The sequence below is a fragment of the Lynx canadensis genome, chromosome A2, assembly GCF_007474595.2.
Source record: "Lynx canadensis isolate LIC74 chromosome A2, mLynCan4.pri.v2, whole genome shotgun sequence".
Taxonomy (NCBI): domain Eukaryota; kingdom Metazoa; phylum Chordata; class Mammalia; order Carnivora; family Felidae; genus Lynx; species Lynx canadensis.
In genome coordinates this window covers 125,215,485-125,231,245 of record NC_044304.2, presented here as the reverse complement: position 1 = coordinate 125,231,245, position 15,761 = coordinate 125,215,485, and the positions used below count along the sequence as shown (strand labels likewise).

The following is a 15,761-nucleotide window of genomic DNA, read 5'->3' as shown; positions in this document are numbered from 1 at the left end:
TCTCTCTTTCCCGCTCTCTCTTCCCCTCTCCTGCTCGCTTGCTCTCTCTCTCTCTCTCTCTCTCTCTCTCTCTTTCTCGCAAAATAAATAAACTTAAAAAAAAAACACTATTGCATTTAAAATCATTTCATGTAGAAAAGTAAATATCATTTAAAAACTATAGTGTGTTTTAGCTTCCAGATTTTTTCATTTAAATTTAGCATCATAATGTAGCTTTCTATCATAGTGTTTGAAATTCTTAATGATAATTTTTATTAGATGTGTGAAATAAAGATTTGAATTTACAGCAATAGAGACATTAGCATTCTGTTATTACAAGTGGATAACATTAAATTTATAAGACTTATGAAAAAAGTTTCAGATAACTCAAGAGAAAAGAGTAAAAAAACATTCTTAAGTATAGTTTCTAGAAATCACAAAATTCGAATAGGTTATCTTGAGGCCTTTTTTAGATTCCTTGACTTAAGAGGTTCTTTGTCGTATTAGGCCTAACATTAAGAATTTTCATTTCTCCTGTAGGTAATTAGGAATTCAACTATAGAACATTTTTGAAGAGCTAGGTTCACAAGTTTAGTAGCTAATTTTTATATCTAATTTTAATATCTAATAAATATATCTAGGAAGAAATGGCATCTTGTAAAAGAAGCAGAAACATAATGTATGTGTACATCCATTAATTTAAAATTTAATAAGACAAAGTAGACTTCAGGACAAGGCATATTACCACAGATAAAGATGGACATTTTATAATGTCAAAAGAATTAATTCATCATCAAAAATATGTAACAGTTCTAAAATGTATGCATCTAGGGGCGCCTGGGTGGCTCAGTCGGTTGAGTGTCCGACTTCAGCTCAGGTCATGATCTCGCAGTCCGTGGGTTCGAGCCCCGCGTCAGGCTCTGTGCTGACAGCTCAGAGCCTGGAGCCTGTTTCAGATTCTGTGTCTCCCTCTTTCTCTGATCCTCCCCTGTTCATGCTCTCTCTCTCTGTCTCAAAAATAAATAAATGTTAAAAAAAATTAAAATGTATGCATCTAAACAGAGCTTCAAAGTGCACAAAATAGAAATATGCATAATTAAAAGAAAAATAAGCAAATTTTTAATCATAGCTGGAAATGTTAACTTTCTCTACTGAGAAAATTAGATAAAAAGAGTGTAAGGATTGAAAGATAGAAACAACAAAAAGTATCAAATAGCCTGACCTAATTGACTCTTATAGAACAGTACAGGAAGATATATTCTGCAGAATACACATTCTTTTAAAGGGCACATGGAATTTTCATCAAGAGAAAACACATGCTGGGCCATAAAAATGGCTTCAATGTGTTTAAAAGATTTGAAGTCCTACAGAATTAAGTTAGAAATTAATAATTATAAATCTAAATATAGATATCTAGTCAATCCATACATATTTGGAAATAAGGCAGTAAACTTATGGATAACTTACGGATCAAAGAAAAAATTCAGAGAAAATTTTAAAACAGTATTTTTTTTCTTGAATGCAAAAACAGTTGTTTTCAACAATGTTGCTGATCTAACTGGATATCTGTATCAAAGAAAAAGTGAACCATGACCCATACTACCCCATACACAAAAATTAACTTGACATGGATTGCAGAACTAAATGTAAAAGTTAAAATTAAAAGATTTCTTGGAACACAGATCACTAACCATTATAAAAAAATCAATAAATCGTTCACATCAAAATTGAAATCTTTTCCTCAAAAGATATTGTTAGGAAAATGAAAAGCCAAGCCATAGACTGGGAGACAATATTTGCAGAGCATGTATCTGATGAAGGAGACACATATTTTGTGTATGAAGAAATTTTATAAAATAATACATTTATAGCACAATTGAAAATGGACAAGACTTGGACAGACATAATTCACGAAAGAAGATATGTGAATAGTAAATACATGAAAAGATGCTCAATATTGTCAGTGTTCAGGGACATGCAAATTAAAACCACAGTGGGATACTGTAACATATACTGTAGAACAGATAAAATCTTAACGAAAGTACCAAATATTGGCAAGGATGCTAGAAATCTCCCACATTGCCAATGGGAGTAAAAATGATACAACCACTTTGAAGAAGTATTTGGAGGCTTCTTATAAAAATTTAAGCATATCTCTGGCCTATTACTCAGCAATTCTCCTTGGAATTTAAACAAGGGACATGAAAATATCCATAGAGGATGTTATAGGAGCTTTATTTATAATATCTCAAACTGGAAACAACCCAAATATCAAGAGAAAAATGAATAAACAAGCTGTAGTATGTTCATATACTGGAATGCTACTCAGCAATGAAAAGGAACAAACTACTGAAATGTAAAAAGGATGAATCTCAAAAACATACTGAGTGAAAGACGCCAAACACAGAAGAGCACCTACTATGAGATTCCATTTTATCAAGTTGAAAATATGCAAAACTCATGGGAATAAAAACCAGAATAGCAGTTGGTTATGATGGAGCAGGGGGTGGAGGTGGTGGTGGGAATACTCTGTAAAGGGATTCAAGAACTTTTTTTCTTTTTCCTAGAAGAATGACAGTGTTCATTATCTTGATTGACATGTTTTTTATACGGGTGGATGCATTTGTCAAAGCTCATGGAGCTGTACACTGAGATCTGTGTGTTTTTACTTATGTAAACAACTTACTCTAAATATACAAGTAAATATTTATGCAAAGAAGAACTCTTCTAAAATTCTGGTACTTAGAAAAACATTTTTACAGCTATCACTAATAGCCTTCTGAGAACGGAAGGAATAAGTTGTAAAGAAGGAATAGCACATTTTCTCTCAAGGCAGTCTTTTTACAAAATTGGCTGCTTTTGCTTTTCTTCACAACTCTGTTCTATTAAGTATCACATACTCCTTACCTGAAAGCCCTAAGGCTGTGTGACATTTAAGGAAAATAATGAAAAGTGTGAATTGGATTTTCTAGTTTGGGCAAACTGGATTTAGGAGTTAATAGTCTGTCTAAGGCCCTAAGAAATTGAACATAAGACCCATAAGAAACCAGTTTTGGAAGGAGTTCAGTTAATATTGGCAGGAAAAGGTTGAGTTAATGCTCGCAGATATTACAGTTATAAGAATCGGGTGAAAACACAGGTACTCTTCACTTTGGATGGTACTATATTAGGTGAAACTTGAGCATGTCAAAGCTGCGTTCTTGCTTTGCATGGTTCCATGGAGCTCAGCGTCATGTTAACTGATGTGTATTGGAACTGTGTCCTCTAAGAGTTACCATGGCACTACTCAAAGCAAGGACATAGTTCCAATATGCAGATGCTTCAGTTAACAGGATGCATGCAAAGTTAGGTTTAATGGTATTAAAAACAACTATTTGAAGTCTCTAGAAAGTGACACAAAAGCAGGGAGAAACTTGAGAAAAATTTGCTCTTGAAGAACTTCTCTGAATTTGTGACCTTCAAACCTAAATCAAACAACGTTTAGTAATCACAAATAAGAATGTGACTGAACAGTCAAATCAAAAGGCAGAGATTAGTAGTAGACTGAATACAAAAGCAAAATCCAACTATGTGCTGCCTGTTAAGACATGCATTTTAAGTACAAATACATGTATAGATTGAAAGAAAAGGGATGGAATTGTTATCACGTGAGTAACACATGAAAGCTGTAGTGAATATAAATATCTAGAATATTCTAGAAAAGGCAAAACTATATTGCAGAAAGAAGATCAGTGTTTTCCTGGGCTAAGTTTGGGCGAGAGCACTGACAGCAGAAGGGCTCAAGGGAACTTGTTTCAGTACTGGGGATTTTCTGTATTACAATTATGGTGGTGCTTACACACCTATACATATTTGCCCATATTTATCAAACTTTACTCATAAAATGGGTACATTTTATTGTATATAAATTGTATACAATATAGCTATTGAAAAATAAAAGTCAATTTGGGGTGCCCGGGTGGCTCAGTCTGTTAAGTATCCAGCTCTTGACTTTGGCTCAGATTATGGTATCAGGGTTCATGAGTTCAAGCCCCACATCAGGCTCTGTGCTGACAGCACAGGACCTGCTTGGGATTCTCTCTCTCTCTCTCTCTCTCCCCCCCCCCCACTCATGTGCTCTGTTTTTCTCTCTTTCAAAATAAATAAACTTAACAAAATTTTTTTTTTAAGTCAATTTCGTCTGACTTCTTCCCTTTACTGACTCTCATGTGGGGTTATTCTCTAGTGGGAAATATTATCCCAGGCAGTTGAATCATAGAGCCACCCAAAATAGGAAAGGGTTGAAGAAAACAAATCTGGCAAAAGACCTTTCTTTCCTCACCTTGGACTATATGTTTTCATGGTAATCTAAGTTAGATTAAGCTCAAAAATATGAAATTCATCAGGAATCAGATTAGCTCTCCTTTAATTTGTCTCCTACTACTCATGGCCCTTATGCTTGGATGGTGACACCACTTTGAAAATATATCTATTTATATTTCATTTTGAAAATAAATTTTTAAATATGTATTTCTGAATGTATATTGGACCTTATTGGTAGGCTTAATAATATACTGATTATTTGCTTAAGTGGAACAGGAAAATGCAGCATAATTTCATTTTTATCTCAAATGTTGAACTGATATTTTTTTTTAAATGATGCTTTAAAACATGTATTAAATAAATTAGTCTTGACTTTGGCTCAGTTTGGAGCCAAACTTTATTTATTTATTTATTTATTTATTTATTTAATAAATAAATTAGTCTTGACTTTGGCTCCAAACTTGGAGCTACTTTATAATTTACCTATTTCCCCTGTATCTGAATGCATTTTTAATATAGGTATATATATGTGCCTTTTTTTTTTTTTTTTTTTTTTAGGCCTGGGTGCAGTATGCTGGAAATTTGGGATGTGGAAGACCCTTCCAATACAGCTAATCCTCCCTTATGTAGCGTCTTGCTCACGGACCCGAGGCCCTACTTCACCACAGTATTTCAAAATAGTATGTACAGAGTATTAAAGGTTAACTGACAACGAGACTACCTATCACACTGTGATGCAAAGAGGTGTGTAGAAAACCATCACTTTGGCTTATTTACATAAAAGAAAATCACAAGCTTTAATAAGGGATCCTTAAAAAGAAGATAATAAAAATATTTTAGTTATTCTGATTACTAAAAGGTAAATTGTTTCATTGTTTTCCATTGAATGTCAGCCTTATTAAGCTTGTTATTTAAATGACGAAATCATCTCATTCTGCAGAAACGAATGTCCATCTTAAAGTTTTAAAGAAAAATACATGTAAAAGAACAATGAGATTTAATAAATCAAGGGGAGATGTGAGTCCTTTTGAATCCAACTAGGTGAATTATTTCAGATTTTCTCTGGTACCAGCATGTACCAGCTCAAACTCTTTAAACCACTTAGAATAGACTAATGCAGTTTCTGAAAGACACTTCCATAAAATCCTGATTCTGATCACAACTTCTTTACCTCCATGAGGAAATTTGTGTGTAACCACATGTCTATTAAGGTTGTTTTTGCTTTTACTAACCCTCAGGAAAGATCTTTAATAGCTTTTAATATTTTTTTATCATTTCAGTTTAAATATTTTTAAAAACAACCTATTTTATAATGTTTTGTATCTCTTGAAATTTATTTACCCAACCAGATAAGTATTTTCTATTGATTAGTTCCCAACCTAAGTTCAACAGGTTATTAATCTATCTTTATAATCCAGTGGTTTTTCTTTTAACATCCAGATAAAAATTGCTATGGTACATGACCAACTTTTGGGGTTAAACATAATCAGAAAAGAAAATCTAGTTAAATTTGTCATATGAGATTTTAAGATTCTAGATCCCGAATGAAGCAAAGGCATTTTCATCTTGACAGCCCTGTCACTCATTGGACATAGTCTTTCCTTCCGATTACTATCTTTCCAATCGCCATCTTTTGTAATACCAAATTTCTAAATCCTCATTTATGTTTGGGTTTGGATGAGGACATTGATGTTTTTATAAATCTTCTCCTCCAATATAAAACCTATGCAACAACAGTGCTTTGGCAGTGGGAAATAGTTATCTTGAAGATGTTGCCAAATGCAAAGACTGTCTGTGCTTGATAGTAAATATGCCACATCTGTAGCATTTTAGTATCTATCTGCTTTAAGTTAATCATCTCAGAGTCTTTGTAATTCCCTTATGTCCTTGGCCCTCTACATTTGAGATAACAAATGACTTAATTCCATAGATTAGTTCATATATGGTAGGTAGGAGATTATATTCAAGAAAACGAATAAAATTACTTTTCAACTTTTATAATTGTAAAATACTTCATTTAATACAGGTTACAAAACTGCTAAGAAAGCATACCACATTTTATCAGTATTTTCCAGTAACTGGGGCCTAGGTATGAGACAAAAAAGAAAAGGGAGACTTAACACCTAACGTTCGTAAAAATTAAAATACATTTTGGATGATGTTTTCATAGGAAATATTTTTCAAACTTTGGGAGAATTTTTTTAAAAGAAGAGCTGTATTACCTAATAACATATTTTATACAAGTGTACTTACATGTATTTATTATTTTCAACTTGTATAGTTGTCAGATATTTTAACACAGGATGCAGAGCAGCTAAGAAAGTAAAACATTTTACTATTTTAGCATTTTCAAATAATTTTTCGGTGTGTAGGGCAAAGAAGGAAAAGAGACATAGCACCTGACATTCATAAAATTAAAGTAACACATTTTTGATGATATTGGCATAAAAATATTTTTAAAGAAGCTGGTAGAATTCAACAACCAAAACAGGGAAGAACAATATTAACTAATTAAATGTTTCATGCAAATATAATGTATTGATATGGATTTGTGTTACTTTCATGTACTATATATTTTTAAGAATTAAAAAAAGCCCTTGAAGATCCTCTGTGTGTTTTCTATCTTTTCTCATCCTTTACTAAGCATACATTTTGACCTTGAAATAAATCTGGTATGAAGGTACAAATCATAGGTTCCTAAATTTATTAACCATGTTTACATTGGCAATGATCTTTCTTAGTTAGCCATTTAAAAACAATTCTGCATCGTCTCACACAGAAGTCGGGGTATTGTGAAGGAAATAGTGTGGGCTTTGTAACCAGATAGCTCTAATTTTAAATCCTGGCATTTGTTTTTACTGGGTATATCACCTACCATCCATTCAAAAGGTATTTATTGAGCCCTTATGCTAATTAAGCTTGGCCATGTCACATGACTATGAGCTTCAGTTTCTTCACCTGTAAGTCGGACTCTGTAAATCAGTTCTGTAAATGAGAGCCCAAACTACCCACTCGGTAGCATCATTATGAGATAATGTAAGATAATGTAGTAAAGTGTTTGGCACTTACAGATGTGCACTCAAAAATGTTAGTTCCATTGCTCCTTCTCCCCGTTCACCAAATAACCAGCTTAACAATATCAAGTTACATGGTTGGTTATTTCATCTCAACATTTCAAAGAGTTCTACCTTTATTTTCTGTCAATAAAGAGGAATACCGGGCTACGCCTTACTTTTGTACAAATGATGCTATTGGCCTCTCGCCTGCATATATTTAATCGTTTATATCTTTGAAATGTGAAGACTGTGCATGAACACTGTGGGTTGAGTCATGGGTAGATTTTCCCCAATGCAATGAAGTGTTTCCCTTAGTTTCTGATGATCATATTTATGCACACGCATTTGAAACTACGGCTAGAAGTGAGTTGCACACAAGCTACGGCAATCCTCCCCGTCTTCCATGTCTCCATCTTCTGATTACAGCGTCAGTGACTGCTGTGCCTTCTACTCTTTTGCCGCTAACAGATGCCACATCAAAAAGCATGGAGTACTTTTCATGTTAATTTTAATAAAAATTATATTTCAATTGATAGGTGTCTATTATACAAGCAATGCAAACTCAGAATTTTAATTTTGAATAAAGATACTTGAAAGAAGGGGGGAAATACTCAACAAACTCAGTTGTGTCATTGTTTTCTTCCAACTTTACTATCAAGGATGCATATTTTGCTTGTTTTCTTCTTTTAACATAATTTAAACACTTTTATGTTTTCTTCTTTATGCAATACATAGGGAAGTATTTTACAGAGACTCTTTTCATAGTACTATATAATACCCCGTGTGTGTGTGTGTGTAGAGACCATGTATATAAATATGTCTCTTAAGCATTGTCAAGCTATTTCCACTCTTGCTACTTCATGTATGTATATATGTAGAACAGCACTACAGTGAATATCCTAGTACCTTAAGATTTTTTAATTTTCAAATTATTTCCGTAGGATAGATTCCATAAAGTTAAGTTTCAGCCAAGAAATGTGGATACTCTTAAAGTCTACAATGCAGTTTGCCTCAAATTACCTTTGCAAAGGGATTATATACACCACCAGAAGTCAGTGTGCAAATTTGTGACACCTGAAATGTTATTCATTATTATTTTAATTCACACTAATTCCCTGGTTTCTGAGGTTGGGTACCTATTCATGCTTGTTAAATGGTTGCATTTCCCTTTGTGTATCGCCCCTTTATATTCATCCACATTTATATGTGTCCAGCTCAGCACTGAGATTGTACGGTACTGGTTTTTAGTGAGTTTTTAGTTTTTCACTGTTTAGTAATGTTGATGAAGATGCCATATGAGTTAGTATATTCTTACTACTGTGTAGGCTGGAGACCATGCGTCAACTGTCTAAAATAGTTTATCATTTGTACCATATTCAGTATGTCATATTTAACATTAAATATCAAGTTTTAAAATCTCAGTGCCTCAGCTGTTTAAATAAAGATGCAGTGATCATCATTTCATGGTTCGATACTATAAACTTTTTAAGTTATGTTTATGTCTGAAATTTCTTTTACATTTAAAAAAATTTAATGTTTATTTTTAAATGTTTATTTATTTATAGTAAAGAATGTTTTATTATTCAGCGCGTGAATGGGGGAGGGGCATAGAGAAAGAGGGAGACACAGAATCTGAAGCAGGCTCCAGGCTCTGGGCTGTCAGCACAGAGCCTGACGCGGAGCTCGAACTCACGAACTGTCAGATCATGACCTGAGCATAAGTCGGACGCTCAACTGACTGAGCCACCCAGGTGCCCCTATGACTGAAATTTCTTAAACCATTATTATTAATCTAAACTGGGTTGCTTTTTGTAGGATACAGAAATTAGTAAATTTCCAACAGTTTTTGGCCTCATGTGAACTAGTAGAGTTTTATGTCCAGTAATAACTCCCTATATTTTTAATCGTTAAAAAGTATATTCTCTGAAGCTCCATTCATATTCTTTGATAAATCCATTGAGTCTCCTCAAAAGAGGTGGGGTAAGAGATAAGGGAGAAGAAAAATCCTTTTGAAAATTCTTAACCATGAGAAACAAAAGGAAAATTTGAAAAGAACAGGTAAGTATATAACTTCATGCATAAAAATAAAATTTATATGGATCAAAAACTTAAATGAAAAAGGCAGAACATTAAAACTTTTAGAAGAATATAGGAAAATACAAATTAAAACCGCATGATAGGGGCGCCTGGGTGACTCAGTCAATTAAGCCTCCGACTTCGGCTCAGGTCATGATCTCACAGCTCTTGGGCTCGAGCCTTGCGTTGGGCTCTGTGCTGACAGATCAGAGCCTGGAGCCTGCTTCAGATTCTGGGTCTCCCTCTCTCTCTGCCCCACCCCTGCTTGCACTCTCTGCCTCTCAAAAATGAATAAACGTTAAAACACACACACACGACAAAATGTGCAAGTCTAATAATCGGTGAAAACAAGGAGCGACAAAATTGTTGCTCACAAAATTGTAGTAGGGGGGATAAACTGGTACAGCTATCTCGGAAAATAATGTTTTATTACCTAGTAAATTTGAGAGGGTGTAGTCCCTGCAACCAACAATCACCCTAAAGAAATGTTTGTACCAATACGCCAAGGAAAACAATTACAAGAATATATATGGAGGCATTATTTGTACCTCAGGAGAATAAAGGCTGAAAACAACCCAAAGGGCCACCAGTAGACCAGATAATGAAGAATCCCATACAATGGAATATTGTACAGAAGTGAAAATGATCCATTCATGTATCAGCAGGACTCAATTTTAAATATGTTAAAAATAAAAAACTTGAGTTATCAAAGATTGGTGTGTGTATAAATATATAGGCCACTTCACTTTTTTTTAAGTTAAAAAAAGGGGGGGGCTGTGCTAGCATATCAGTGGTTCTTAAACCTCAGATTGTCTTTCAGTGGCCCCAGGGTGCCTAAGCAAGCATCACGAGTTGTTCTGCTGACCATAGTCTAGCCAGCCAAACAAAACTTCAGACTGTAGATTTTCTTGAGCTTCCGTTCGTGCGATTTCTTTCTTCAAATAGCAGGTGATGTGACAGTGCCTTTATTGAACACCACAAACTTGGTAGAATTTTTTATAGAAATTTGATTTTTTTAAAAATGTTTCCTATGAAAGTAATTTACGTGCATTAAGGGAAAGTTGGAAAACCCTGAATAGTATTGAAAAAGGAGTATAACTTCTTAAAAATTACCACATCATGGTTCATTGGACTTTGAGGAAAGACATCATTCATAGAAATTGTATTACAATTCATAATAATGAGCAATAATGTGACTTCTTCGTGGCCTTAAAATAGCCTCCACACGACAAGAACTCTGTTTTTGCTACCCAACACAGTATATGTGATGGCCTGTGTCTATTAAACACCCGTGTTCTATAATACACAAGAAAATTACAAATTAAATTTGTTTTTATTTATTTTTAAGGCCAAGATTTTTATCACTCAACTGTAAGTAGTACATTGCTTAGGACTTCAAATTAGGCTCCCTGTTTCTCTTGAATTGTGGTAAATTGCTTCTTCATCTTTTCTGGCGATTAACTATCAAAATTAGAAAAAAATACACAATGTACCTACTTAACATTAATACATCCATTAAGAGGTTTTTGTTTTTGTTTTTGTTTTTCCCCAAGAGAGCAAAATTTCTAGCCTGGGTTTCAGTAATATTGAACAGAAGACATTGCTTTTCTTTGAAATGAGGTCTAATCAAGCATTTTTTTTAAGTATTTATTTTTGAGAGAGAGAGCAAGCAGGGGAGGGGCAAAGAGAGAAAGAGAATCCCACGCAGGCTCTGCACTGTTAATGCAGAGCCTGATACGGGGTTCGAACTCACAAACCATGAGATCATTGACCTGAGCCGAAATCAAGAATCAGATGCTTAACCGATGGAGACACCCAGGCGCCCTGGTCTAATCAAGTATTGACATTTGATACTTAATACTCTTTGAATGCCTTACAGTTCTCAGATTCCTGTTTTTCTATTGAAAAACTACAGTCTGCTGTGTGGATACAGTGTGCAAGTCTGTCCACATCCCCTTTAAAGGAACTATCTTCAAAGAGCTTAGAAGCTTGTGTGTGATAACCACTCTGTGACCAATGCCCTGGTCGCACGATAGAAGGGACGCCTGAGCAGACCATGTCACTTCACATAAGACTTTTCTAGTACAGGTGCTCCTCGATCTGTATCCTAAAGGGAAGGTAGGAAGTAACCAGCTAAATGGATAGGGGAAGGGGGGAGGCACTTTCCGGGTAGGGGGAGCAGCATGCACAAGAGCCCAGAACCATTGAGGCAGATGACTCAGTCCAGGAATTGTGTCGTGGCTCAATGGCAGCATGTGCTTGTTGAAGTACTTACTAGAAACTGGAGAGACAGGCAAGCAGGTCGCGAAAGCAGTGGGGTTTAAAGGAAGATACGCCTCTGGAGCGGGACGACCACAAACGCACCTTTACTCTCCAATCCGATAACTCTGGGCCTCCATTTCTTTGTAAGTTGTTCATAAGGCTTTCCTTCCAGAATTGTGAGGATCAAACAAGGTATTCCATGTGGAAGTGCATTATAAAGTAGTCCACATGCGATCCATTTTAATACTTCTAAAGACATGGAGTCAACTCTGAATTGGATGTTAACAAAAGGAAGCTCTGAAAGGTAGTAATAATCCAAAAGAGCAAATAACATGATCATTTTTATTTGACTTTGACTTATGTTAGAGGAGCTTTTGCAGAAACTGGGTTATTATGCTTGGCTGAGATTAAAATTCATTTGTATCCTTTGAACCCATATAGACAATGGCCTTTATTTGAAAATCTTCATAGAAGGGGAAAAATTCCATGGAAGAGCTACAGCTAACTCATCTATAGATACTGAGCTTATTCAAATGAAGCTGCAAAGCCCCTTCGTGGAATATACTGAATTGAACCAGGCCCAAGGACACAGGAACTAAAGTCTATACACAATTAGCACCTCAGCCATCGGAAAAAACAAACAAACAAAAACCTGTTCCTGAGGCCTCATCAGGGAGATCTAAGGAATACAAAGGGGATCTTAACAAGGTCCCCTTTTTAGCTGGGACCGTGTGGCTGTCACAAAGGCACACCACCCTTAGGATATTCCTCCAAAGAAGAACGTACTATTCAACTGCAGGAGGACAGTTAACTGATGGCCTCCGGTTATAGCACCTGCAGCTGCAGCTTCTGGCATGGCCATCAAGCAGTGGCCACACTCTTCTGGGCTGTCCCAAGCTAATGACAGCATGGTGGGAACTAGGGCCTGGCTGTTTCTACCCAGTGCTGGACTCCTCGGAACGGCAACCTTTTCTCTGAAGCTCCTCACTGAGTAAGCCAAGACCGGGGCAGGTCTCCCTGGCAGTCCCTTGTCCCTCCTCTCCCGGGTATCAGATGGACCTCAAAGCCCGCGGGCTGCCGCACCCAGTCCTACCTCCTGCCACAGCCATGACCCCTTCCGTCAAGCCCCGTGCCCTCCTTTCTCCATCTCGGCTTCTAATTGTTGGAGAACCTGAGCTAACCTGGGTAGATTGCTGGCCCCGATCATAAGCAAAGCAAGTTCGGACTTTTGTGTCCGTCTGTCGGGTTGTCTGAGTGATTTCTGCCATTCTCTGTGTATGTGGGGGCTTACGAATAGAGAAAACCTGACTGTGGAAAACCTTTCACTCCTTCACCCACCCGTGCTAGTTTCCCATGAATTTTCTGGACTACTCAGAGATGATGCCACCAAGGAAATTCCTCTCCTTTTAGAACCTTACCGGAGTCCCCAAGGTAATCCCTAGGAGGCTATCCCACAGCAGCTACTGTCAAGAGAGGGGACTGTATGCCTTGAGACGACCGTCTTTTCTCACGGTTCTGGACCCTTGTCAAATTTCAGAGTTCCCCAAATGGAGAAAAGTCCTTTGAGAACAGAAGAGGCCAGGCATTTAAACCGTTAATAGTACATTCACACTGTACAATTATATGAAGCATTAAATGCTGAAATTTGGTCATAAAACTAACTAGCCAAGTTCAGCTATTTTAAATGAAGAGTTGGGCTTTGTTAGACTCTTTCCAATATTGTGAAAAGCAAAACTAATCTGAAATACAGACTTGTTAACTCCCCACACTTACCAAAATGGTTTACTGTATTATGAAAACTGGATTAATTTTTTTAATAAATAGGAAGAGCCACTAAAAAAGGAGGGCGCAAAATGTTCATTTTGTATATACTTAGTGCCATCTGCTGGCAGTGACATATTATAACATTTGTCATGAAATAACCTATAAAAATTGTAAAGCCGCTGGTTTGCATTTGTTTTAATAGAAAGTGGGAGAAATCCAAGGACAAACAGAACTCGAAGACACGAACTACACTTTTTTTTTTTTTTTTTTTTTGGAACAGAATAGGCTCTTCTTTGTTTTACCCAGTCTATCTGCACCGTGTCCTCCATTTAGCTCCCTCCCTTCATGTCTCAGGAGCTTCTCTTGGCTTCGGCCCTGCCTCCCTGTCCAAGATCACTGACACAGCCAACATCACGTTTCACTCCAGTAATAATGAACTGCTGGAAATCTCCAGCCTCTCTTTGTCCCATCCGGCCTCCCATCCTCCCTTCAATCTATCAAGGTCTCACCTGCCCTCCTTCCTCTTGAGGCTGATCCTTCTAGTCTCTGCCCAGAAGTCCCCTCCTCTTGGAAACTGGTCCTGCCCAGCTCTTCCGTGGTTTGCTCATGGCACTCCACTTGCCATGTCGTTTGTTTAAAAATTGTCAGTTTGTGGGCACCTGGGTGGCTGAGACTCTTAAGCATCTGACTCTTGAGTTGGGCTCAGGTCATGATCTCATGATGTGGCTCTCTCTGCCCCTCCCCTACTCATACACATGCTCTCTCTCTCTCTCTCTCTCTCTCTCTCAAATAATAAATAAACCTAAAAAATTGTTTGCCTTCTGACGTCCCTTACTGAGCTATGCACTACTTAAATACAGGATTTGTGTCTTACTTATTTCTGTGTTCCTGCACAGTACCTGGCACATACTAGACACTCAGTAAATATTGCATGAAGGAATAACATAGAACATGGTTAGGATATAGGAAAAAAAATAAAGATAGGGTGCTTGGTAATCCCTTTGGGTCATTTTTTTCCCCTGTTTTCTGTCTCTACTACATGGGTAAATCATCCAAAAATGGATCAACATATTCTTAATTTATTTTCTAGGTATCCAGCACCGGATCTGGGTGTTCTGAGGAACAAATACAAAATAGTAGTATGTAGATTAAGACTGGGTTGGAATCCCTGCACTCTCACTTACTAGCTGGGCAATTCATTTAAATGTTCACACGTTTTCTCATATGCAATATGGAGATATTAAACTGTATCCCTCAAAATGGTCTTTGGAAGTAAAACATGAGGTAATACCATAAAGCATATAAAATAGAGTAAGCGCCCAGCAGGTCGCTTGCTGTTCTTTTTGTCATTGTTCCTGCTAAAATCAGATCAGCACAGGGCATCCGCTGACTGGATGGGGTTTCTATTCACCACTCAATACTTTGCTTATTCTTCAGGGACCGTCTGTCCTCTCCGGAGTCTACTTACAACACTTCACTATGCCAATTTGGGAAGCTTTACTATTGTGTTGTTTCTCTGATGAGGGCTAACTTATATCTTTAATTTTAAGAAGCCATTATGCCAGGGGTGCCTGGGTGGCTCAATCGGTAAGCGTCCGACTTCAGCTCAGGTCATGATCTCACGGTTCGTGGGTTCGAGCCCCACGTCGGACTCTGTGCTGACAGCTTGGAGCCTGGAGCCTGCTTCGGATTCTGTGTCTCCCTCTCTCTCTGCTCCTCCCCCACTCACACTCCGTCTCTGTCTCAAAAATAAATAAAACATTGAAAAAAGACATTTTTTTTTTGAAAAAAAATCCATTATGCCAGACACAGAAGATGAACACAGTCTAAATAAATGACTATAGCTTCACCGGCAAAATAGCAGGTTGCTATAGTATAGTGGCATTTTAAGTTTTCAAATAACTTTGAATTTACTCAGGTGGTCTTTACCTCCAGGCATAAAATAAGAAACACAACAACACCAGGCCTCCAGAGTTTGCTTCTGACAAATTTCTCACCAGCAAAGGCAAAGCAAATTGAAAAAGATGAATAACAGCTTCTCAATTGGAAACAAATCTAAATACCATCATGGGAGTTGATGTGCTGTGCACAAATTTTACCTAATGTCACAGCCTCGTTGAGTGGAGGATGAGGGAAGGTGGCTGTTTGTGTTTACTCTTGGAAGGACTTCGTTAAATGCTTCTGCAAATTTCTGTTTTCTCGGCAGATGAATTTGTCTTGAGAGAGTCAGAAACCAAAAAGGTAACCAGAGGCAAAGGTTCATGGCTTGATTCTTTAATAAATGAGTATGTTGCTCTTTTTCCTACCTCCTATTCCCGATGC

General features: G+C 36.8%; 1 protein-coding gene across 1 annotated transcript in view; it reads left to right on the top strand.

Moving 5' to 3' along the window:
* DPY19L2 (dpy-19 like 2) overlaps positions 1–5,076 on the top strand; it is a 95,481-nt gene extending 90,405 nt beyond the window's left edge. Inside the window, exon 22 of the mRNA XM_030295318.1 lies at positions 4,840–5,076. Within this exon, the coding sequence (XP_030151178.1) occupies positions 4,840–4,990 (151 nt within the window). The 3' untranslated portion in view covers positions 4,991–5,076. The remainder of the gene's footprint in view (positions 1–4,839) is intronic.
* The last annotated feature ends 10,685 nt before the right edge of the window (positions 5,077–15,761 follow it).